Source organism: Rhipicephalus microplus, chromosome 10 (genome assembly GCF_043290135.1).
Source record: "Rhipicephalus microplus isolate Deutch F79 chromosome 10, USDA_Rmic, whole genome shotgun sequence".
NCBI classification, from domain to species: Eukaryota; Metazoa; Arthropoda; class Arachnida; order Ixodida; family Ixodidae; genus Rhipicephalus; species Rhipicephalus microplus.
In genome coordinates, this window is record NC_134709.1 from 28,376,962 (window position 1) to 28,403,461 (window position 26,500).

The 26,500-nt window shown below is 46.4% G+C and overlaps 2 protein-coding genes across 12 annotated transcripts in view; both read right to left on the reverse strand.

Annotated features, from left to right (window-relative positions):
- LOC119180681 (lysine-specific demethylase 4A) overlaps positions 1–3,614 on the reverse strand; it is a 73,726-nt gene extending 70,112 nt beyond the window's left edge. For all 10 annotated transcript variants that reach the window (XR_012886488.1, XM_037431808.2, XM_037431806.2 and 7 more), the window contains exon 1: positions 3,458–3,614. The gene's annotated coding sequence lies outside the window, so the exon portion shown is untranslated. The remainder of the gene's footprint in view (positions 1–3,457) is intronic.
- Positions 3,615–4,040: 426 nt separating this feature from the next.
- The window catches only part of LOC119181760 (dynamin-binding protein), a 52,157-nt gene continuing 29,697 nt past the window's right edge, over positions 4,041–26,500 (reverse strand). For both annotated transcript variants that reach the window (XM_037433002.2, XM_075875315.1), the window contains exons 19-23: positions 24,507–24,743; positions 21,800–21,989; positions 18,527–18,734; positions 11,405–12,026; positions 4,041–10,691 (exon numbers count right to left, since the gene is read on the reverse strand). In XM_037433002.2, coding sequence (XP_037288899.2) covers positions 10,506–10,691; positions 11,405–12,026; positions 18,527–18,734; positions 21,800–21,989; positions 24,507–24,743 — 1,443 coding nt within the window. In that variant the 3' untranslated portion in view covers positions 4,041–10,505. The remainder of the gene's footprint in view (positions 10,692–11,404; positions 12,027–18,526; positions 18,735–21,799; positions 21,990–24,506; positions 24,744–26,500) is intronic.

The following is a 26,500-nucleotide window of genomic DNA, read 5'->3' on the forward strand; positions in this document are numbered from 1 at the left end:
CACAGCCGGGGCAACGGTCTGCATAGCACTGTGGGTAGAATTTATGAAGTGATACTAGATTGGGAAATGTCTGTAGCTGGCGTAACACTACTGCCTCCTCCTGCGAGAAAGATGGCGGTGGGGCGCTCCGAGTGCGACAAACGTTCCTGTAGTGACGAAGAATGTCTTTGTAAATGAAGAGGATCCCCCCACTCCGAAATGATCGCCTCGCCTTGCCGGGCCGCCCGGAGGGAAATTTCACGGTGGAATAATTCTAAGTAAATGCCAACCAGAACATTTTCTATATAATAATGTACTTAGGTAATAGATGTCGATTTATAACCGTGGTATAGCACTGAAGTTGCTCAAACATGCAAGCCATTAACTGAAGCTCTCATTTCACAAGAATTAGGTATTGCTCATTATACTTTTATTAAATGCCAGCTTTGACTGTAATGAAGGCAGAGATTCTTAGTTTGTCAAGACACGCAAACCAGATTAGATAGCATTTTATTTTTTTGCATTCCGTGCGAAGCTGTACACCTGCAACCACATCTGTGTAGAGCATGCGAGGAGCCGCTTTACGCTCTGAGGGGCAAAACATCGAGGCAGTTTCGGGCTCTGACATGGTTTCGCCCCGCAGACTGAAAACCGGCTCCTCGTGTGCTCAACACAGATGTGGCCACGGCTATACTGTCATAACCTTACAAATTAGACCCTTCACATAATTTCCCTCAATCAAAAATGTGTAGATACGTGGTCCAAATAAAGCAGCTGTGTATGCAATATAGGTTGTGGAGCTTACACATGTTCTAACAGAGAATGTTGCTCGAACAGATGCAGAATGAAAACATGAGCTGCAGTAGATGCCAAGAGCACGATGGCAGCGAGTCACCAAGCTAATTGAACATACTAATGTAAAATACAAAGAAAACACTGTTCGAGGGTCTAGTCGGTGTACAGATGACACTATTTTGGAGCACAACAATTACACAACACGAAATCAGAGCGACTACTCCATGTCTCCTAAGGTCATTCATCGTGTAGCTATGACCTTGAGCCGCTGGAGCGGCAGGCGTGACGTCACACAGAGCCGCGGCGTCACTGCGGTACCACGTGACCAGGCGACAGTTTAAAGGGAACCTAAACCACTCGGAAGACGAAATTAAGCTGCGAGGTTGCAGTCGTTCGCGAATCTACGCTAGCGGAGTCGCGCGCGCTGGATAGGCCCTCGCTCGATTCACTCTTTCCTTCACCATGCCGCATTCGGTCGTCTCTCAGCCTCTCCAAGCGTTCCTCAACGCCGTGCGATGCACCTTTCGCTCGCGCTAACTGCGGATTTTACCACAGTTCAACCTCAGCCATTTTTTTTTTTTTAAACTTCGTAGCAGATCTAAAAGACCACCCTGCCGTCGTCTCGCTTTGATGTCACGCAGGTCCCACGTTTGATACACACAAGCCGACCAGGGTGCACGTTTGGCGTCTCCGAAGGGGGCAAATTCGTCTGCGCGAGCCCGCAAAACACCCGCGTCGTCGGGATTTATCCGCGGGAGAGAGATGCTGAGGCGCCTGCACCGCGAGAGACCGCCCCGCTCAGAGCAGCAAACAGCAGAAATGAGACCGTCAAACAAATAACGTTTTCACAAGTGTGTAAAATATCGCCTAACCACACACTAAAGAAAAGCGCAGATAGACACAATAGAAACACGGGCTAATCAATGCTACAATGTTCGTAAGGCTTTTACCTGGGTTAGATCACGCTTTATTTAGTCGTTTTCTTTCTTTATCAAAGAACAAAAAAATATTTGAGAGAACGACGATGTCTGAGCATTCCAGCTTTTAGCTTTCTTTTTCTTGTTCTTCACCCAATCAAATAGCAGTACTTTCCTAGGACTACGAAGTAATTTAGAACGTAATACTGATAATCGACTGCCTGGTCCCTTCGGCACCCAGCCCGAAAAAAGAAAAAAAAAAGTGGTGCTAAACTTCAAGTGACACGGTACCCGTGCGTCGCTCTCGCCTGCCACGCGGAAGCAGTAAATCTGTCACCAAGACGCCACGTTACAACTAAAAGCAGCTTCAAAGCAGAACGAACGCGCGAGCTATTTAGTCTAAAAAGGACGAAAACACGGCGTAAACTGCGAAGCACCACGGTCTGCCCCCCCCCCCCCTCGCCCGTTTTATAATACACATACTTAAAATGCTGCGCTAACCACATTGCTAAAAACGGGGACGGCTCTTTAAAACCACGCTTCAGACACACACACACACTCACAAAACATACAGCTCTGGCGGCGTTCGGGAGTTTACGGCGAGGCTTTTATAACAAACAAACAAAAAAACCGCAAAGGCGACCGATCCCCACCAACACCTCACAATACCGGCACGAGAGACGAACCCACACACACACACACACAAAAAAAACAACCCCTTGTTCATGCACCCCCCGTAGCTCCGAAAAGCTTTACAGAGCAAATGAAGCCAACTGAGATGGAGGCAGTAAATACAAAACGATTGTGGACTCATGTGGAGCCCCTCCTCGCCTCTCCGTGTTGGTAGACGCGTCTGCAGTTCGACACGATGTTTTTTTTTTGTTTTTGTTTTCGCGCGGTAGTGAGATTCCGCACGCGACGTAAAAAAACAAAACGTAGTACATGATTAACAGTGAATACAAGTACCACGCAACCTAAACGAACAAAAAAAACACACACACACACACATCAAACAAACACAAAATGGCCGATGCAAGCCATGCATGCCCGACCGACCGACCACCCCCCCCATACCCTCCCACTGCGGCCTTCTCTTCGCTTTTCTCGGTTTCACTGGGGCAGGTTTTGGGGCCCCGAACGATAGCGGCCCAGGAAATCGAAAACAGACAGATAGAAAAAGGAATACACGCCGCGATAAAGAATGACCGTCACCTATCGATACGTAATATGATCGTTGAATGGCTCCGGATGTTCCGTAGCAATGCGACGCCGAATCCGACCGAATCCCTCGACCGACCGCAGCGCGTCTCTCGCGATAACCGAGTCTCAGCTGTTCACAGGGATCGCGTTTTCGGACGACTTCTCGCACCGCTGTGCCGAAGAAAATCTCCGAAATAGCTTCAAGACACATTTACAGCGGCGAATAAAGTTTGTGTCGAACTTACTAACAGTTGCACGAGCACTAGTTGGCTGCGCGAAGACGACGAAGCCAAGGAGCATCGTTTTGAGGCACAGCGCGATCGAGCAGTTGCTCTGAGCAGCCTGCAAACCGAGCTTTCAAAAAATGCAGTCGAGACACTTTTTCAACACCGGTTAGCAACAAAACGCCGCGGAGCTAGAAAAGTGAACGTTCCCAAACGGCAAAAGCGGTCCGCCGCTACGAGGAACACCGACTGGCTAGTAATGCAACTGCTAGGCCTAGAGACACCACCGAAGTCGCGAAATCGTGATACGAGGCGTACGGAGGTTTCAAAGGTAACACAGACCTTGAGGTTCACGTCGCTGTGCAGTAGTCCGCGTGATGTTTCTTCACTCGGACGATTGTTTCACAAACGAGTCATCGTTTCCGGACATGGGGCTTTTACCGTAGACGCACGTCTGGCACCGAAGAAAACCACCATGTTGGAGAAGACTGAGCACGCCTTCAAAATATTGCGCGTCCGAAAAAATAGTTCTTAAGTTACATTTACCTACCGGCAAAAAATGACATCTGAAACAGTTTCGATATATTTAAAGAAAATAAACGAGCTAATTAGGTTTATTACGACGGTAAAAAGATACAATAACAACTATTTTTTACTAAACCGGGTGGCATGAAAAGCGTTCTGGCGGAGTTATACACAGATCCACTCCCACACCTCTGCAAAAAGACGCTAGAATTAATGCGTGGTCGTGAGTGTAAATTCTACAAATAGCTGCTTACAACTCCTAAACCTGACTGTACTGCACGAATGAGAGAGCATTCTTTGCGTTCACGTTTGCGTATCGCGCACCAACGACGCCGTAGTTTCAAGCGTGCCGCGCATTAGCGATAACCAAGTAGCAGACGAACTCAGCAGTTTCGCTGTATTTTTTTCCAAAACATTCTTTATTAAATATCAGTGGGTCAGATCGACGTTACATACAGCGCGTAAACAACCACCCGCATTCACATTCTAGCGCACTGATTGAAATATCTCTGAACAAAGGTAGTAAAACAATGTCAGCCGAACAAACGCAACAAAGTTGACGAGGGGGAACAAATTAACGCAGGAATGACAAGTACAGGGTGAAGAGTGACGCGAATAAATCGATCACTCTGCGCTGATGACGATGAACGGAGCATTTAACAAGTGCTACAAATAGAATTATAAAACGGTTAACCACATAACAGTATAAGTACTACAAGCTGTGCACACTTCCTAACTCGCTCAATAACGATAGTGACTTTCACGGGGATTTCAACGACGGGAAAGCCATCAACTCGTTGCATTCTCAAAAAAATCAACCGACGTGCTCTGAAGCTCTTGCAAAGTACACAAAACAAAATCTATTTGCATTGACCTCGAACCAAAGTGGCATTAGGCTGCAGGTACATTCACATACAAGATTGTACAGTTACACGCGGGCAGATCCCTGCATAAATCGTTACATATAATCACTTTGAAGCCGTGTAATGCCATATTTTGACGCAAGGAAGTACACAACTGGTATGGTACCAGTATCACAGTAATAGAGGAAGTAAATACGTAACCTAAGTGTAAGTCGTACATTTTGCAGGCATGTGCAACAAGCCCCGTTCGGAAATACATGTACGGACAAGCTTCAAGCACAGGCACTGCCACTTTAGGTTGGAGCATGTAATAAAGTTTTTATAATGAGCCCTCACATTAATCGCTCATAGATTTGGCACCATTAATTGGAGCAGCACAGCAGTAAACGAAATTTTGTGTACCATATTGCTAATATTTTCATACAATGCCTAATGCATAAAATTCGATGCCATTAACCAAAACATACATTTCAAAATGTTTCGAATATTGCCAAATAAAATTCACACACGAATTAGCAAGTTACGCAGCACAGTCACCTCACTGAGAAAAACTAGTACCTCGGGCACACAAGGCGGGACTGGCCAATGTGGGTGTTGAACTGTTGTGCCTTGATGATAATTAACTACCATCAAACAAGCTATACAGACAGCGGACTATAAAGCACACACAAGTTCGTGCCTGAACAAATGCTGCACATCAAGTGCACATAGTGTGCCCAAGGCATTGAACGTAAATATAAGCTTCGGCACCCCTAAAAAGAAAACTAGATGCGAGTATTGAGGTAAATAACAAAACAAACTCGGGTGAGTTTATCACACCCTGAACAGCGCTGCATACAGGCACATTTTTTTTTTTAAACTAGAACTGGACACAGGTATGGCGCACCCTGGTTACAACGATGTTGACTAAAATGGAATGATTGACGATGATAAGGTTATAATAACACATTTTGTGGGCTGCCCTTACACAGAATGCACAACTCTAGATACAAAGCTGCCACATGTTAATCACCTCACAATTAACTTGCATGACAGAAAAACTATTGAGAGGCCAAAGATTTCGTGAAGAAAAAAAAAGTTATGGAAAGGCCAACTGCATCATAGATTTCAAGGAGAGGTGAAACCAGGGTTTAAGCATCAACAAGTGCCAATACACAGCACAAGCGGCTTTATACTGTTGGGAAGTAAAAAAAGAGCTTCTAGAGGTCGTACAGAAAATTTCCACTTGCTTTCAGCTGCTCAAGCTCTCCCTACAGTTGAATATAAGTTTTGTGGTAAATCACAAAATATCTCTATGTTTAGCACGAAAGAAGCTGCAACAAAAACACACGTGTTGAAACATTTGTGCTATCATATCTGTAAGGAAGGACGAGTCTTCTGTCTAGCTACAGACCTTTAGTGCATTCACCCAAGAGCCAACATCAGTCAGGCTAGATTTTCAGTACACTTTATAATGGAAGGATTTGTTTGAAAAGATTCTGTTCAATGACACATAAAACATGACCCTGGTTGCAAATGCTTTGCAAAAAATTCGGTTGTCGCAAAAAATAGCAGTGTGAAACTGAACTTGGCAGCTTAAAATAAACACTAATCCACAAACAAAATGAAACACGCAGATATACTAAGGATGATGTGCATCTGTCTAGAATGTCCTGTGCCTTACATGTACAAAGCCATTTCCACATCTTGGCTTATATCGTGCCTTGCACAGATTATTATGAGCTACCTTAATCATCCCTCACAGCTGTCGACATGACTTGTGTAACTACAGCTGCTCTTGTCATGAAGACCTTGTTAATAAAACTATTGCGACAATGCGAAGAGAAAAATGTGAAAAGATAAAAAAATGCAGAATGTCACATGCCACCAGATCATCACTTTGAATTTGTCTGCGTCGCGATGTATTTTGACTGCGTTGTCACGCGACTACATGTTTTGTAAACTTGAAGAAAACGTGCAAATCCTGTAGCGCATGAATAATGCTCCCTGCACTTTTTTATACAACTTATAATATCAATTGTGTTTTCTAAAGAAAGAGTAACTGATGTATCCGCTAGCACTGTCACAAATTCGACCGCCACGCAAGTGAACACTATTCTGACAAAATAACCACAAGACTACAGGTACGTTAATGAACTAGTGTTTTGGAACAAGAGGCCATCTAAATGGCCTATACTAATTACAATTGAGTTAGCTGTACAACTATATCTACATAAAATCCCATATCCTATGGTTACGTCGTAATGACCACACTGAACGAAATATTATTTTGGGCTGGTCACGAAGCGCAGCAATCGTAGATTGCTAACGAAGGAACTTGTTCTCATCAGCAACTTTGATTTCAGTCTTGATTGTAAGCGTTGTAGAAACAGCGCCGAAAAGAATGCCAACAAAATAGCATTCTAAAGCCACATTTACAGAAACACAGAAACTTCAAAAACCGCGCTAACAATAATCTGACTTTGTATTACCATTAATAAAAATAAAACTATGGTATGTATTTCATTGCTTAGTTTACTATGTGCAATGCAATAGGTTGCCGCACTGAAAGAGCACTAAGATTTTTCGTTTGAACTGCCATGGCCAAGATAATATATAGTGCTGAAAAGAAAAAAAAAAAGATGTGCCTACAAACAACTTATCAAAGGAAGTGGTGACAAACTTCTATGCTCTATTAGAGTCTGTACAGTGCACGATGTCCAACAAACAACCAAACACGCTTTCAAGTACAAACCGACCATGGAATGACTGCAGCCACAGTCCTAGATGTGTGTGAGCTGGTGAACGTAATTCTGATGTTCTCCTGGCATTTGGCATAATAGTGCCCCGGTGCTCGGGTACAAATAGACCATGCAATCACAACTACTCATCCTGAAAGTTTCATAATGTAGTAAAAGAACTGACTCAAAACCTCATAGAGTTTCCTAAATATGCACTAGAAGGGAACTCTGGCGCTAGTGTCTATGGGAGCTGCAACGCATGGCGCATCAGCGAGCATGGTAATAATGGGTAGTACACGGATTTGTCTAATCTTCGTACTTCTGGCTCAGTGTGTGTTTGTCCGGCTTAGAGCTGTTTTCTCGCGAAACGAAAATTGGCAAATGTTCAGCTGTTGCACTTCACCACCTTATTCTTTTAAGTTTACCATTTCAAATCGGGTCATGAGGTTCAAAAGGGCTTGTTCTTTTCTTCGAAACAAACCGAAAAACGGCAATAAATGAAGCCACAAGTACGATTCATTACCCACAAGAACGAAGACTAGGCAAATCCGTGTACTACTCATCCTTCCCATGGCTGCCGAACGATCGCAGCGCCAGAGTCCCTTCTAGTTAATTTTAGGAAACTCCACACAAAACCTGCTGCCAATGATATCACAAGCAAGAACAATAACATAACAGAAAAAGAACAATCAAGTACACTTTGCACCACCAATGACGCCACCGTAGCTACCTTCTATACATCATCAAAGATGCTCTAAGTAGACTTAGGGATCACTTTACACACCTTGTTGCTGAAATAGCATAGCTAGAGACTCACATAATTCAAAGTCTTGATTTACAGGCGAGGCTTATTTGAAGGAAAACACGTCGTTTACATTTAATATGACCGTTCCCTTTTGCTTTAACACCAGCATCGATGGCAAGCTGCACTACAGATGGTTAGAAACCACAGCGACTCGGCAAGTATGCCAAGAGGTGCTTGAACTCTCGCTCCCCTGCAGCAATTTATTATTCCATACCAATTAAGCAATCTATTACATTGTTCTGTGCACACTGAAGTACCAAATGTCTTGTGCTACTTAATGTCTCCAGTTGAGCAGGCACTATGAGAGTAGATGTGGGGCTGCAAATATCACTCGTAGTGAAACCGGTAAGACAGGAACAAGATTACATGCAGAGCGCTCACTTAGCTCATCGTACCAACCAGCTCGGACTGAGCCACTGATTCCGCCCTCATAGCTTCAATAAATGTTGGCAATTTTTTTCTACGAAAAAAACTGTAGCCTCCACTGCTCATGAAAACGTGACAATTTCGACCCTCCCCCTTTCCTTCTAAGCTTTGCTGGTAGGCTACATAATTTCTACAGCCTATACTTGACCTGAAGCCACTGTAAACTGAAGCAACTGTACTGCAGCTTACAGATCGATCCAAACAATAAATCAAGCATGGGCCCTGCAGTGTCCCATCGCCTACTTGTTCTGAGCGACACATCACTTTCCCTAATTAGGTGAGCATGCAATGACACTAGCTTAAAGATTAGCACCTTGCTTCAACCGACCTTGCCATTGGCACACTGCACCATCAACTTACTCTGCGATTTGAACTCGTGGCTATACATGTTATGGGTGTAATAACAGCTGAGTCAAATGCGTAAAGTAACATTTCATTGTTTACCCTGCAGCCTCTGGAACTATGTTTTCCATCAGTGTCTTAGAAACTTCAGTTGACCTTGCATCTGCTTCGAGAATGACAATGATCAGTGCCAAAGCTATAGGCGTTTCTATGCGTCTTCCTGCAGTTAAGCCTCTCAGCCCAAATAACTCCATATAAAACCGACTGCACTCGACAAAACTGCAGAACCAGCAGTGGCTCCAGCTTCTCTGAAATCCCTCCTTTTTGCCAGAAAGCACCAGTGCATGTTCAATATCGATACCTGAAGAGAACGAGAATCAGGTATGGATCAACTTGTGCGGAAAATACCTAAGCACTGATGTCAGCTTAGCATCAAGCCCTGCAATAATACTTTGTATCAAAGTATGAGACAAGAAATAGCATTTGTCCGACAATCAGATGAAGCTTTGAAATCAGATGAATGACTCATAGCCGTTCACCAATAAATGAAACCGTTGAATTGGTGAGTAACACAGCACAAATTGAGCAGGCAGTACAGTGGTGAAAAAAAGGTGTTACCTCAACGTTATTGTGAAAGAAACATCTTGGTATAACACAAGATAGCAGTAGCTGCTGGACAGCACCCAATTGCAGTGTGTCTACCTTGTCACTTTGTACGTAAAGGCTCTTTCATAACTTCCCAATTTTTAAAGAGCGGCTTGAAACACAAATGACAATTCAAAATCATTTTTCGTAACGCAGAAAGGATCCCTTATTACTTGAGCAGCCAATAACAGCAAACAAGTTACCATTGAAAATTCGTTCACTGCGGTATGCCACAGCTGTCTACAACAAAAAATGAAACAACAAGAAGAAAGAAAGAAACATGTGAATAAAGTGTGCGAGCTTCGTCAGAAGCAATAAATGGCAACAAGCCGAGCATAGAAAGAATCCATGGGCAGTGGCAGATGAGGCTGTCGATGAGCTGCAATCAAATTTTGAAAGCTGCCACATGCGTCACCGTCGTATGCAGCAGTGTGCGACCCGGTGACTTTAACGGCATGAGGTAGCTGTGCACACACACAATTTGACATTCTTATGCTTACGACAAGCAAATTATCGGCAAATGAGCATGCAGTCATTATCACCAGGACTGCATTCAGACAAACGTCTATTGTCAACAAGTAAGTGTCAGTTGCTACAGCTGAATTGGAGCCTCTTGAAGTGGGCCACACAATGAGAGACTTGGATCACCAGGGAAATGGAAAAACTTGTATCGGTGAAGCAAAGGTCAGTCGTTGATGACTATGTTGGAAAAGCGTTGCACCAGAAGTTCCAGATCACTTATGAACCCCTGTTGCCTCATTTCTACTTGTTGATTAGTTGTGTAAGACTATAACACATGTACTCTTGTGTGGTTTCGCAGACAGGTAAACATTTGTGGACATCGACAGAATGGCTCGGGCGTCACACGCTGTAGTGGTATGCAACCACCAAAAACAGCCGAGGCTTGGGAATTAGCTGCAGCAGAAATTGGATGCAGTCCATGAGGTTGTTCTTTCAAAACTGAATGAAGTGTCATCACGGGCACAGTTCATATCAGCACCAGTGTGATTCGACCGGGATAGGAGGCTAGCAAATGCTCGGTTAACTTCTCACACCAATCAACACTACAGGGTGTAGCGGTACAAGTAGTTTCCGGGCACATATCCCTGGTTTCCATGACGATCCTGGACGAACCACCACTCGGGGTTGGCGTGCAGATCACACTGGTGGATCACCAGCAACACCTGCCCCTGAGCCACGCTGAGCTGGTGAGGGCCGGCTGCCGTAAACGGATACAGTGCGTAGTAGTACTGCATGAAAAAAAAAGAAATCACTGGTTGGCAGATTTTGCATATTCCGTTCACAAGACATCGCAAGAGAGCTAAACCACTGTATCGAGATTTACTGAAGACAATTATGGTGTTATAAGCTACGGCTAGCCAACAGTCTTTTTTCATCAACATTGGGTGACGCCATCCCATCAATCTGCCAACACTGGGCAAAATTAGTAAGCGGTGGCTATACAGAAGCAATGATGTCTGGTCTGTGTTGTTTTGCAATGCCTTGGCGAGCATTTTGTATCCGAAATCATACCTAATGACAGAATGTGGGCCAGCAAAGGCCTAGGAAGGTACTGTTCAATAGGTAAGAGCCAGAGTGGCGCATCTAACGAGCACTTTTCTTATATGCTTGAAGGCAATTAAACTGCGCCGAGATAAAATGGCCCAACTTTCAACCCTATTCCATGAATGCTTCCTAATGACTCTGAACTAAAGATGAACGGCTTGTGCAAGATCACGTATACAAATGGTAAAAGAAAAAGAGCCAATAGCCATGGCAACAGGCATTGCAAAACACCAGGTAATGCAAGGGTAAAACAAAACTAAACTGAACTGAAGCAGTGCAATTGCAGTGAAATAGGCACACCCGACGAGGAGAGGAGGTGATGCGGTGATGCGAGTTTGACATGCAGGAAGGGCTGAGACTTTAGAATAGCTCCACAATAAATAAAAAATGGTCTCACCTCATTGGTGATTGGAGGGTTGCTCGCTGCGGATCCTTCCAAAGCATCGAGGTTTCCGTAGCGTGAGCCCACTTCCGCTTTCGTCTCCGCTGCGTCGCTTCGTTTCTGCAGGGAAGGCGCGACACTCGACGGCCTGGTTCCTCCGTCGGAAAGTGGGTCAAACTCGAGGTTCGCATAGCGGGAGCCCGTGGTCTCCGGTTCCCGGATCGGCGACCCGATGGAAGGGCCCTTCTCTTCTGGAATCTCCTCATAGGTGTGACGCGCTGTCTGGCCGGTTGCAAAAGAGTAGTTGTAGGCCGTCACACCACTGCCTTTTTCTGCGTTTCTAGACATTGTCGTTGTGCTAGCATTGTCGGGCCTGCCATGACTCCCTGTGCTCAGCCCTAGCGAGCTTCGACGTGGATCGGCGGATGAAGGAACCAGTGAAGACAGCGGCATTCCGCCAAATGCCGTCTTATCTTGAACATCAGTGGCCGACGGTGGAGCCAAGGAACTGGAGTACCCTTGATGGTAGCCACTCTGGTTCATGGCCTGGCTTGGCAGGTGACTTGGTGAGGAAATTGTGGCTTGACCTGCACTTGGCGTCAGCGGCCTTGATATCTCGGCGTACGTGTGCGGTTTCCTGCATTTTACGATGAAGGCACACTTTGAGGACAACCAACAGTGGCAAAATGTGGCAGATGTTTGTCATAATTGTTTATGTGAACCCAAAAGGAACAGCATGACAGTACAGCTAGAAGGGATGCCGACGATTATGTTTTTTGCGGGTATCACGCTGCTCCTGCAATCAGACATGAAGACTGAGATACCATATATTGCCGATTATAAGTTGAAGTTTTCTTCGTAAAATGGCCTTCCAAAGTTTGGGGGTCAACCTATACGTGGAATCGTAAGGTCAACTTTTCTGAGAGGTCTGACAAATGGTCGTCGTCATCGGATTCACTGCTGTTTGACAGATCTATAACCTAAGCTGCAGAGGTTATAGATCCCCGCAAAAACTGCTATTTCGCAATGCATGTGTGCGCCGATTCTGGAGCCATTATTACAATATGCTGCAACGATCGCGAAACTACGCTATAGCTGCTGCGGCTAGAGAAGGAGGTGTCAGCAACAACGCGCCGGAGATGCAGCACTTTTTCACGATTGATCGCCGGCGGCATCACGGTTTAGATGGTAGCACCACCGCATCGGCACGTTTGTTGGGTGGCATCGGCAAAAACACCGGATTTGTCACATATAAGTGTGACAGGCTGACAGCGCATTTGGCTCACGAAGAAACGTGACATGCGTTTATCGCTCGCTAACAATGCGAGCGATAAACGCATAACACGCCCTCAAATTTCGTCAAGTGCGAACAGGTTAACTCGACGACGGTCATTTTGGGGCCATTGTTAGTGATGTCCGTTTTGAAGAATTCGTCGCCGTGGACAGCAATGTTGATACGTACGATCCACTAATGGACAGCAGAATTGTGCGGATAGTTCGGCTAGTGGACGTAGACGACAAATTCAGAAACGAACCACCACCGAAGGCTACCGATGCTGTTGCAAGTCTTGCTCTCAAGCAGCGGTTTTTTATGTTTTATTGAAGGAAATGCTTGTAATGAATCTGAATAACAGACGCTCTGCTGGTAATGAAGAAGACGATGATAATCGGTGGCTGTAGTAGTAGCTCGCGCACGCCGCTCGCCATTAGCCAGACCTGCCTGATAAAGCACATTTTGCAAAGCTGCGTCTGAACCTTTCTCGACGTACAACGCCTCTAATTTAAGTGATGGAGGAGCCGGGGTTCCGATCAACCTGGAACTTCGCAATCGGACGCTACCCTCACTGTTCACCATGACTGCTCCTGGCCCTTCTCAAGCTGCCTTACCAACGACAGTCTACTGTACTGGCGTGCCTCGGCAACGCGACCCACCAATTTTTCGCAGCAACGACGAACAAGACGTCGAGGACTGGCTCGTCGAGTACGAAATCGTAAGCGCTTCCAACAAGCGGAACACCTGCGACCAGCTCACAAACGTGCGCTTTTACCTTGCTGATGTGGCCAGCCTCTGGTTCAAGAACCACAAAGGTGAAATCACCAACTGGTCCGCCTTCAAGACCAGCATCGCCGCGGTCTTCGGTCGTCCCGCCGTGCGCAGGCTTCGCGCGGAACAGCGTCTTTGTAGTCGAGTCCAGCGCAAGGACGAAACCTTTAAGAGTTACATTGAAGATGTCTTGTCTCTTTGCAAGCGCGTCGATGAATCTTTAACCGAACGCGACAAAATCAAGCACATCATCAAAGGAGTTGACGACGATACTTTCCAGATGCTCGTCGCTAGGAATCCACAGACCGTCACCGATGTTGTCCAGCTGCGTAAGCAGCGTGTCTCGATGCGCAGGGCCGCTGAAGATATGGCTGATGTTTCCGCCCTCGTGCACGACGTCGCTGCTGATCACACTGTCTTACTGCCTCACATCAAACAATTCATTCGTGAAGAAGTTGCGCGTCAGCTTTCTTGTGTGGCCGAAGCATCCGAGCCAGTGACCTCGTTAGACCCAAGTCTACGCCAGGTCATTGAGACACAGGTCACGCAGGCACTGCCTCCATCGCCATCTGTCCCTACGCCGCTGACCTACGCTGCCGTCGTTGCCAGACCCCCAGCTCTACCTGTCTCTGGCGCATACCGGGGCACCAGGTCCTCCTACCCTACGACGCTGCCTACATACACGGCACCCCATCCTGTTTCGTTCCCTGCACCTTCTGTCGTTAACCCATGGCGCGCTTTGGATAATCGACCCATCTGTTTTGCATGCGGTTTCGAGGGACATATAGCACGCTACTGTCGCCGTCGCAACTTCCAGCCTCCAGACCATGGGAATTCTGCAAATCACCAGGCTGCCCAGAATCCCCACCGACCATCTTCTCCTATCGCCGACTTATTGTCCCCACGACGCCCTGTCGATTCTCGCCGGTCATTACCACCCCGTCGTCGATCTGTCTCCCCGATGCTTCGGCGCACGAGCCCCGCTCGAGAGGAAAACTGACAGTCGCAGTTCCGGAGGCGACAACAGCGTTGTCGTCAAACTCTCCAAGACCTCTTCTTTGTCTGGCCAACAAAATTGATGTGCTAGTAGAAGGTGTTGCTGTACATGCACTTGTCGACACAGGCGTCGTCGTTACTGTAATTAGTGAAAAAACTGTGTCGTGATTTGAGAAAAGTTACAACGCCGCTTACGAATCTTGCTCTGTGTACAGCCGCCTCCAGTTTCACCGCGCCGACGGCTCAGTGCACAGCACGCGTTCATATTCAAGATGTTTGGTACGCCGTCAACTTAGTTGTTCTCCCACGTTCATCTTACGACGTCATACTAGGATGGGATTTCCTTTCTTCCCATCAGGCCCTCATCGACTGCGCTCGTGCTGAACTCACGTTGACGAATCCGTGCCTTGATATCGACCACCACAGTCCCTCGAAAGTGTTTGCCGCAGCTGACGTCCGCATCGCGCCGTTGTCTGCCGTCCTAGAGCCTGTGTTTTCCCCTGCTGCCGCTAACTCGACGCTCCTGTTCCAACCAACTATAGCTAATGTGCACCACCGAACCATCGTCCTCCCGTTTGCCGTCATCAACTTTTCCAATGGTTCGGCGGTACTTTATGCGTGCAACGTTTCTGCTTGTCCGTACATCCTGCTACGCGGCGAGTGTCTGGGAAGTCTCGAGACCTTAAATTGTATTTTCGAAGACCCGATCTATCCAGACAAGCCATTTTTACCAACTTGTGCCATTACATCCGCAACTGATGCTAATGAACCCATGGATGTATTCCGCAAGTCCATTAATTGCAACCTCACGCCTGGGCAGCAGGAACAGCTGATCAAGCTCCTCCAGCGTTTCCGAGCCTCGTTTGACCACAATCAGCCTTCCTTAGGTCGAGCGTCATCTGTTGTTCACCGTATAGATACTGGTCAAGAGACGCCATTACGGCAGCGTCCATATCATGTGTCAACTACCGAACGCCGTGCCATCAATGAACAGGTTGACGACATGCTGACACGTGCCATAATCGAACCGTCAAGCAGTCCCTGGGCCTCTCCAGTTGTGTTGGTGAAGAAGAAGGACGGATCCATCAGGTTTTGCGTGGACTACCGACGTCTCAACCGAATCACGCGCAAGGATGTCTATCCGCTGCCACGCATTGACGATGCCTTGGACTGCCTACAGGGAGCCGAATTTTTCTCTTCTTTTAGATCTACGCTCTGGATACTGGCAGGTACCCATGGCAGAGGCCGATCGCGAAAAAACAGCTTTCATCACGCCCGACGGGCTTTACGAATTCACAGTCAAGCCCTTCGGCCTCTGCAACGCGCCAGCTACTTTCGAACGAATGATAGACTCTATCCTTCGAGGCCTCAAATGGAACGTTTGCCTTTGTTATTTAGATGACATTGTCGTCTTTTCAATTGATTTCACAACCCATTTAACCCGCCTCGAGAAAGTCCTCGCGTGTATTTCTGCCGCGGGGCTGCAATTGAATCTGAAAAAGTGCCATTTCGCCGCTCGAAAGCTTACGACCCTTGGCCACGTGGTTTCAAAAGACGGCATTCTTCCTGACCCTGCCAAACTTACAGCCGTTTCAGCGTTTCCCAAACCGACCACCATGAAAGAGCTCCGAAGCTTCATAGGCCTTTGCTCTTACTTCCGGCGCTTCGTCCACAATTTCGCGACGATCATCGCTCTTTTGACCAAGCTCCTCGCCGGCTCTAGAGACCTTTCAGCCTGGTCTGTTACCTGTGACGATTCTTTCAATGAACTGTGCCGCCTCCTCACGTCGCCGCCTATTCTGCGACACTACGACCCATCGGCACCTACAGAGATCCACACCGACGCTAGTGGTGTCGGGCTAGGCACTATTCTTGCACAGCAGAAAGACGGCTTTCAAGAGTACGTGGTTGCCTACGCAAGCTGAACTCTTAGCAAAGCCGAAATCAACTATTCCATCACTGAAAAGGAATGCCTCGCCATTATTTGGGCGATAGAGAAATTTCGACCTTACGTGTACGGGCGCCCTTTTGACATCGTGACTGACCACCACGCCCTCTGCTGGTTGTCGTCACTGAAGGATCCAAGCGGTCGCCTCGCCCGATGGGCATTATGCCTCCAAGAATATAATATTAGCGTGGTCTATCGCTCCGGCCGGAAACATTCGGACGCAGACGCCCTATCCCGTTCGCCCCTGACCCGGAGTGCTGCAAAAGTCTCATCTGTGATGCCCCTGCCGTCACCATCGCCGACATGCCATCTGAGCAACGCAAGCACCCTTGGGTTGCTTCAATTCTAGACATCCTGGCTGGGCGGACGGATTCTCCCCCTTCTCACACGTTGCGTCGGCAAGTCGAGCACTTCACCACTCGCGACGACGTGCTGTACCGACGCAACTACGCACTCGGTGGACGTCAGTGGCTACTCGTGATTCCACGTCATCTGAGATCCGAAATTTGTTCCACGTTTCATGACGACCCTCAATGTGGCCACGCAGGTTTCATGAAGACTTATTCTCGCATACGTCTCCGATATTACTGGCGTGGCAGGTACCGTTTTATACGACAATACGTTCGGGCCTGCTCGACATGCCAGAGACGAAAAACTCCCCCTTATCACGCCAGCGGTACCTTGTTACCTTTACCATGCCCATCCCGACTATTCGACCGCGTCGGCATCAATATCTATGGTCCCCTTCCCAACACTGTTGACGGTAACTGCTGGATCATAATTGCCGTCGACCATCTCACGCGGTATACCGAAACTTCATTCCTTCCGTCGTCTACAGCAAAAGACCGTCGTCTACAGCAAAAGACGTTGCGACTTTCGTTCTTCACAACATCGCATTACGTCATGGAGTACCTCGGGAGTTACTGAGTGATCGTGGTCGCATATACTTGTCAGACGTCATCACAGCATTGCTGTGTGAGTGCCACGTCGTTCACCGCACTACAAGCGCCTATCATCCCCAGACCAATGGAATGACAGAGCGCTTCAACCGCACCCTTGGTGACATGCTGTCTATGTATATCTCGTCAGACCACTCCAATCGGGACCGAGTGCTCCCGTTTATCATGTTCGCCTATGTTACCGCCATTCAAAGCACTGCTGGGTTCTCTCCTTTTTTCCTCCTTTACGGACGCGAACCTTCTTGCACTATGGACACCATTCTTTCGTACAAACCTGACTCCTCAGAGTCCACGACTTTGAATCAAGCCGCTACATACGATGAAGAGTGCTGCCAACTGGCAAGATCATTCACAACCCAAGATCAAGGACGCCAAACGCACCACCATGACGCATCAAATAACACTACTTCCTACGATCCAGGTTCACTCGTCTGGCTGCATGTCCCTTCTGCTACACCTGGCCTTTCTACCAAGTTGGTCCCCAAGTATCACGGCCCATATCGTTTGCTACAAAAAACGTCACCGGTGGATTACCTCATCGAGCCACTGGAACCATCTTCTGACCAACGTCGTCGTGGCCAGGAAATTGTCCACGACTCGAGACTTAAGCCCTGCTACGACCCTCCCGTGTTTACTTGTCCATAGGTCGCCAGGATGGCTCCTTATTTCGCGGGAAGTAGTTGTAATGAATCTGAATAACGGACGCTCTGCTGGTAATGAAGAAGACGATGATGATCGGTGGCTGTAGTAGTAGCTCGCGCACGCCGCTCGCCATTAGCCAGACCTGCCTGATAAAGCACATTTTTCCAAGCTGCGTCTGAGCCTTTCTCGACGTACAACACCTCTATTTTATGCTAAAGAAGTACTTCGACGTGTAGTGCTCTGAAAACTTGCTAGCCACAGAGAAAAAGAGAAGAAGATGATGAACTACTTCTTAAGGGAAAATCAGGCTTGATGAAATAAAAGTGCAGTTCTGTGCATTTTGCTTAAATGGAAGTTCGTTTTATTCGAAGTTTTTTTGCAGTTCCTGTGCTCTTTGATTAACAGGAGTCGACTGTACTTGTAATTCATCCCACTAAAGATAGAAAAGCAGCCGACATTGTGGCAGCGACATGAAAATTTGTTGTAAGGTAGGTCCACTAAGGAAGTCTGCAACATCCGCATATCTCGTACTAGCACTCAACACCCACCTTTGCTCTGCAGGCTGCGGACTCGGACTTGCTCGCGACACCTGCATCGGTGTTCGTGGCCTCAAGGGGTCGGTGGCACTGTACGGGGGCGGTGGGTCGTATCCACCCGCTGCGGGTGGCTGTGGGGAGATGCGCAGCTGGGAATCAGGTCGCCTCTGTGGCTGATGCGCTGGTCGCAAGAACTTGGCTGCCACAAACCCCTTGGTCGCTGCAAAGCCAGTCAATCAGTTTACAGGAACGCTAAAGTGAGACAAATCAGACAATGAACCCATCTAGAATGAGGGATTTTTAAATATTTCCCCGCTGTAGCTTTAACAATAGAGGAGAGAATCGAGGTCAAAGTTAATATTTAGTTTCACGCAAAAATCTCCCCGCACACGACGTCATCAATTTCAATGCGTATTTTTCACATTTAGGTAACATTGGCTCAAGCCGCTACATACGCTGGCTCAGCAAGGTTTTCTGAAACCTGGCATGTTAAGTCTCTGGCCCTTTAAAAAGATAATGTACTTCATATTTAATGAGAGGAGCCTATTGAGCCTTAGTATATGCCTTCGAAGTGTATGACGTGATGGCAACTGTTGTGAGAATTTCAAGGTGGCATTGCCAGCTGTGCCTCCTTTTAGCATGTTTTCTCACTAACCAATTTCCGTGGTTACTCCATAGAAGCACATTTATTTGTGATTATTTGCCCTGAATTTTGTCATTTTGGCACCAGCTTGCATCTTCCGCAGTTGCCCCACCATTGACGAAGCGCCAAGTGGTGGCGAGGCGCACATGGCCCAGCGACTCTTTGGCAAGAGCAAATACTCGTTATTACGCTTAAGTGTGCGCAAGGCGGGCAAGCGTGCTTGCACCCCTCGAGACGGCATTGCCAACGTTCTTGCTGTCACAGGCACATCCCCGGAGGTTCCCTCCCTTTCTCTGCAAACCAAAAAAAAAAAGTACTTTTGCATTGGCAGTGCCCCCCTTTTAATTAGCGTCACATATGTGGGGCCATGCTGCATTTGGAGAGCACTTTACTGAATAGTTTTCAGCGGTTTCCGTGCCATTCACTCTTCGTTTTCGACGTCGCGCGCAAGCGCACTGCGCGTTTGTGGAGTGGCCCTCGACGACGTTGAGCTTTGCTATATATATATTTTTTAATGTGTCGTTACTACAGAGTAGTTCTACAGAGTAGTTCTCAGATTAAGTGCTGATGGGAACTCTCGGAGACCAAGGTGACAACAACGGATCTTAGGAGATCGATTCGTGACACGTTTCCCTCTTGCGCCGCGAGTTCTCGGGACCATAGCCTTCGCGATTAGCTGATTAGCTCTGCCAACACGATGGCGCGTTGATTACAATGCAGTGAATGTGACAGATAGCAACAAATTTTAATGTTTTACAAAGTAAAACTAACGTACGCTAACCCTGTTTTCTCAACAAGCTTTACCCTGAGGTTTATTTAACCAACTGGTGTACTAAATGTCGTGGTTTAGCCACCTTACATCACATGATCTGGAAGTGCCCTTCGGTACGCGGCACCGATACAGCATTGTCCAGAAAGTGGGACTCCGCTCACTGGAGTTCGGATATAACATCGCAACTTTGGGCTGTACAAAGGGCCCACGATGCGGCGCTAGATCTCGGCCTTACTGTTTCATCACGGGAGCAACCCACCGTGTGCAAGTGCGCACGCCTTCGGACTTTCAAGATAAAGTTTTCCAAAACCAAAACTAATTCCAACTGGCAGACAACTCTTTCGGAAACGATATTGCGGAACTTCAACAAAATGGTGGTGTAAGTAAATACGGCTGCTTCAGAGAGAAGTGCTCTGTTCACAGAGGAGTCCCTTCTCGTTAAAAGCGCACTGACGCTTGTTGATATAGCACACGTGCCGGCGAACAGCACCCTTAAAATCAAACTTCACTGCTGCTACACAAGCCACCCCTCCCCCTAAGGGTTTTATTATGCCCATTCAAAACAGGCGGTTTCCTTTCTGTTTAAGCATTTGACAGCAGGTCTAACATGCAGGGCGATGTTATTGTATGCGCCCTCCAAACAATAGAAATCGGCTGACTTATTTTATCTCTGCTTCAGCAGCGCTCGCGCACTTTTACCTGCTTGTAAAAGTTACCATGCAATGCACAGGGGCATGTTATCAATTTGGACTTGTTATGGAACATGGCGGCGATGGCCAAACCCATAGAGAGTGTCTGCAGAACAGCTTTTACCACTAAAATAATGGTTTTGGGTGAGCGCTGCCTTTAGTTCCACTTTTGTATAATTTGTGCATTTATTTTCCCAATCTTCATACCGAACCTGCGTATAACGAAATCCTTTCTATAACAAATTTTTTCGGGAATTTGTCAACTTCATTATATCTAGGTTTAACTGTACTAACACAAGAAAAAATGGTTTTCTTTTTAGCGTCCCTTTAATTTCACCGTCTCGTTCAGTGGCCAAGCAAAGCATGTCAAGAATTGTCACATACCACCATTTTCAAATGCCAACATATGAGCAGACAGGCTGAGACAGAGAACATTGAAAATTGCTGCTACAATTTGCTCGACAGCCCTGTTAGAAGAGAGATTGACAATTAAGAAAAGTAAGAGCAGACAGCAGTCAATTTAAACAGCTTATTGACGGCTCTTTTCATACAGTGTCGCTGTGCCTAATACAACTTACCCGGATTTTTCGTTTAATGTGATGGATTCCCATCCTTCTAAAAAAAAGATTAGTGAAACTTCTGATCAAAGATTTGCAATTAGCATACTTAGTAAATTTTAGTCAACATTTAGCATTTTAATGGTGAATCCTATACAGAGGACACGTTCATAACTGCACACTGATGTTAAAAAGATGACTGCTAAAGGATTAAAAAATGCATTATGTTTGTTGCATGCATATCACAAAACTGCAGTGGTTGGGACATAATGGTTCTGATATATTACCAGTGCATTGCATGAACAAACAGAAATGCTAAGTTAGTTCTTTTTTTTTTTCCCTAGATGACAAATTTTCTTTAGAAATTTCGGAATTTTGATATGAAAGCTCAGGTACAGCTCATTCTTTATGCATCATTACTACACATTGTGCATTCAAGAGGTATACATGTTCAAAAAACTAAAACAGGTGATAATATTAGCTACAAGATTTGTGTTTCCGGGCAAGGGAGTGAGGTGGCTTACTACAACTTCTACATGCGCTGACATAATTGTGTTCACAAATATGCCTGATCAATCAATCACTTGTCCCTTGCTTAATCAATAAATCAATCAATACACTCACCTCCATTGTCAACAAACCACCGCTCAGGGTTGCCCATGGGATCTTGCTGTTTGACCACACCAACAATGTCGCCAGCGCGAAGATTGATGTCCAAAATGTCAGAGGAGGCGTAGTCCTCTGCAACCATGTAGAGGAACTCCATGGGGTAACTGGAGCGCAAGAACACTCGCTGCATGTCAGTCTGAGGTTCCTGCAGAAAACGGCAAGCAAACAAGGTTACCACTTCACATGCAAGTGTTGCCTTAAGGCGACAAACAAACAGACAATCAAAATTTTTTTGGCTTTTAGTTATTTTATTTTCCAGGTACATAGACTAGTTTCCGGCTAACGATGTTGGCTAACACTGTATGACAGGCAGAAGCATCACTAGTGAGATCAGAGTAGCAACACAAAACAAGGTAAATATTCGGACTGTGACATGCTTTTAAATGCGAAGCATTTCTTGGCGAACTTCGGCAACTTTGAGCGTATCCATCTATACTATCTAGCCACTTACAGCTTTTAGCTGTCCTGGCCGTTTGGATAATGGTATCAATGCCAAACTTGATGTGACATAACATGACTGTATGATGAACATAACTGACTAGTCATAACATGAAAATCATGACATTGATATCATGAATGTCATGATTTACATTTCGTGGTCCTGCAGCTCTTGCGGTGGTTTCGTTCATATGCCATGTTGCGAAACTGGTATGGTATGACATGGCTGCATAACAAACACAAGCTGCAGACCCTATTATGAATATCATGACATGCGTGTCATGTAAGAACATGACTACATGTCACACTCATGATGTGCTCGCGGCCGTTTCGCTAGCTTTGCATATACCAAATTTCGTATGACAGGACGTGATTGGATGATGAAGGTATGTGACTGGTGCAAACATGATAATCATGAGATGCATGTCATGTAACCACATGACTACATACCACGCTCATGATGCACTCGCGGCCATTTAGCTAGCTTCACATGTACCAAATTCGGTATTACGGTACGTGAGTGGATGGCGAAGGTATGCGACTGGTACAAACATGGTAATCTTGAGAACATGTCAGGTAAAAACATGACTACGTCCCAAACTGGTGATGCGTTCGTGGCCGATTCGCTAGCTTCACATATGCCAAATTTGGTATTACATCACATGAATGGATGACGAAGGTATGTGACTGGTGCAAACATGATAATCATGAGATGCGTGTCATGTAAGAACATGACTACATGCCACACTCAAGGCGCCAATACACTTCGACGAGACCCGATGCGCGTGTGTGCCGGCGTTCATTTCATTGCGTCACACTAGCAATGCCACGCTAGGCACCGATATCCCCCTATTAGAGATCAGTGGTTCTGTCCACTAGCCTCCATTGTAGATCTGCCTGCCATATACTCGCAGGCACGTGCTGCGTTGCTTTGATGCATGCGCATTTGAGCGCACACTGCGTCCCTCCGTCACAAAGAGAGGCACACGCTGTGTGGTCCAAGTAACGTCGTCGGTGCGAAATGCAGCATGTCACGTATCATGCCGGTCCCCACTGGGCCGCGCCAACAGACGCTGGTCGCGCCTGTCGCGTTTCGCTAGCGTGGCGTCGCTGCGCCTAGCCTGCACTCACGTCTACCTTGCGTCGGAGTATATTGGGCCCTTCACGACGCGCTCGCCGCCGTTTCGCTAGCTCCAAATGTACCGAATTTCATATCACGGGAAGTGAATAGATGACGGAGGTAAAAACCTGATAATCATGAGATGCGTTTCGTGTAAAGCATGACTACATGCTACGCTCATAGCATTCTCGCAGCCGTTTCACTAGCTTCACATATACCAACTATGGTATTACGCGACATGAATGAATGACGAATGTAAATGACACGTCCAAACACGATAATCATAATATGGATGTCATGTAAAACATGACTACATGCTACGCTCATAGCACTCTCACGGCCGTTTCGCTAGCTCCATATATATCAAAGTTGGTATCAGGTGACATTAATAGATGACGAAGGTAAATGAAATGTCCAAACATGATAATCACGACATGGAAGTCATGTACGGCATAACTTACCTCCGTCTCGTAACGTTGTGCTGATTTCGAAGTGACCTATCATCTTTCCTCATTCGTGCTTCGCATATCATCGATTTCCTCTGTACGTGGGATCTGCCATTTTTTTTTTTTTTTTTAAGCATGGTTGAACAAGAAATACTGACTTGAGATCCCCAGCTACAAGCAACTCATCAAAAACACATAGAAACTACAATATACATCTATGTTTAACATCGCAAGGAAAGCGGCTAAGTACCATAGGATAACTGACATGAGATGAAGCTCCCCTTTAAAATTCTGCCTAGTGTTGCCCTCTAACACAACTTACATCATCCTAAAATGGTGACAGAATGCTACAGAAGGTACAAAGTGCGAGAGAGTTGAGATGGATGTCAGAGTTCGCATTTCGTCAGAGAAGTGGGAGGCAACAAAATGCACCACCGTGTTCACTCTTGTTTGCACTGTTCCTCACAACAGTATCGTAAAAGCCAGAATTCAGTCGTGTCTGCCTGCACATAAATGACACCTCACTTTGCAGTTCGGGCAGAACTGTGTTGTTTTCTTTTCCATTTGAGGAATACCTCACTCTCCTTATGCGCAGAACTTTTAGTAAAGAAAGGGCTAGCATTTCCTTCAGGGATCTTCAAACGTTCGACCAGCTCACCAGTTTGCCAGGAATGGTTGCGGTCGTGGAAGAGCCAAGCCCCAGGCGGGCAGCCATCTTGGCCCCGGCACTGCGGGACAGGGTGCCTCCCCCCTCGGCCTTGGCCAGGAGGCCGGAGAACAGGTTGGTCTCGCTCGCGCTGGGCTCCTCCGCGAGGCTCTTGAGCACCAGCGTATGCTTGATGCGGAAGTTCTCCAGCACATTGCTATTGCCTTTGGCGCTGAGCATCATGGGAAGCTTGAGGGGGTAAAGGAAAGCCTCATAAGAATATTTCAATGAAAGTGCGAGCTTTTAGCCTATAAGCTCTGAACGCAAGCATCAGCAATGACACAGTGGTGTACACCTTAGCAATTTTTTTTCATGCAGCATGAGCGATGACCTCTGAACATGGCAGCACCTAATATAGGCAAAAAGTAATGAGATTTACAACATGATGAGCAGGCACCAGGAGAATGCTCATGAGCACCGTATGCTACACTGTTTGCTGTTGGGTTTGCAGATGAGCCTCGCTCATAGAACATATGAAGACAGTCAAGCGATCAAGCGACCAAACGTGTATACATTTATGAACTGCTCTTACATCAACAAGTTCTCCAGCCAAATTTATTACATTACTTGCAAATTGCTAAATAACATTATACAATATGCAAACACAATGCACAAACAACAAAACGCATCCAATGTATTCATATGCGGCGTCGCCGACATCCGTCTCCCCCCGAGAGATCCAGAAGAATCAACACGTGGCATTGTCCCCATGGACCTCCCCCCAACAATGCACGTCTGACTATGCACGCTGCCGAACCCCCAAAAGGGTGCCACTGCTGTTCCCTGTGCACCGGCTTAACCTCTCTTCAGTCAGGCGACCCTGCCGGCACCACCGGGCTAACCCTACCCCACGCAAAGCACAGCGCCGCCTCTCTTGCAGTGGTTGTTAAATCTAGCTGCAGCTAATTCGCGAGACGTGCGTGCGCGATCAGGTGCATATGACTTTACCCAGCTTAGAGATGGCTAAGTATCAGCCTTATCTGTGCGATCATGAGTTCAGAAAGCCCGGGCGACATTTGTTGTCACAGTGCCGATCTTGCAAACTGCCACAACTGGGGACGATGCATGTGAAATACCATGAAAAATTGCTGGGGCGTACTAGAACTCATCTGTATATAAGCGATCGGTTTTAGCCACTAATCAGATTGTGACCACCTAGGGTAGAGGTGCACTCACTGATATCATCGCGTTTGACTAATTCAGTAAAAGCTAATTGTTTTCGAATTTGACACGGCAAAAAAATGTCCAAATTAACTGAATTATAAATTACCAAAAGCATCAAGAAAACAATAAACAAATGTTCATTACATCAATACGCTTCCATTTTTTTTTTTGATGAACACATAAGTACATGTTCTTACTTTGCATAACAACGGTGCAAAAGCCATAATTTTAGCCACTCGTGATTTTGTTCAGAATGTGGCCGTGGCTCAGGAGCACTTCCTTCACTAACCCAAAATGTACTTCCGCTAAACATTGTTACCATCATTACTGTCATTACCATATGCTTTGCACTGACAACAGCAATGTAGACTGCGCTGCCTTGATTCAATTATCTGCAAACACCGATTTCACTCTTTTGCGTCACACATTTGCGGCACTTTCCTCGTGGCACGCTCCGAGGATCGTCTGAATTAACTGGACTGCGGCCAAGCATTACTGAACTACAGAGAGTTTGATGCCACTAAACTATGCGTATGCTGGCCAAAACTAAAGCACATGTCTGAACTATACAATTTTCCAAATTAACAGGCATCGAACCAACGAGCTTTTATTCTACTTGCTTATGCAGGGCCCCTTATTCAACAATGACGAGGTACTTCCTCATACATCTCCGGCTGCTGTATTCTTCATTGATGGCTGTATTTATCCTCATCACCATGCGAAAACATTCAGATGCTGTTTTGAACAGTACTACTCTCCCAATTCCCCTCCTCTAGCTTTCC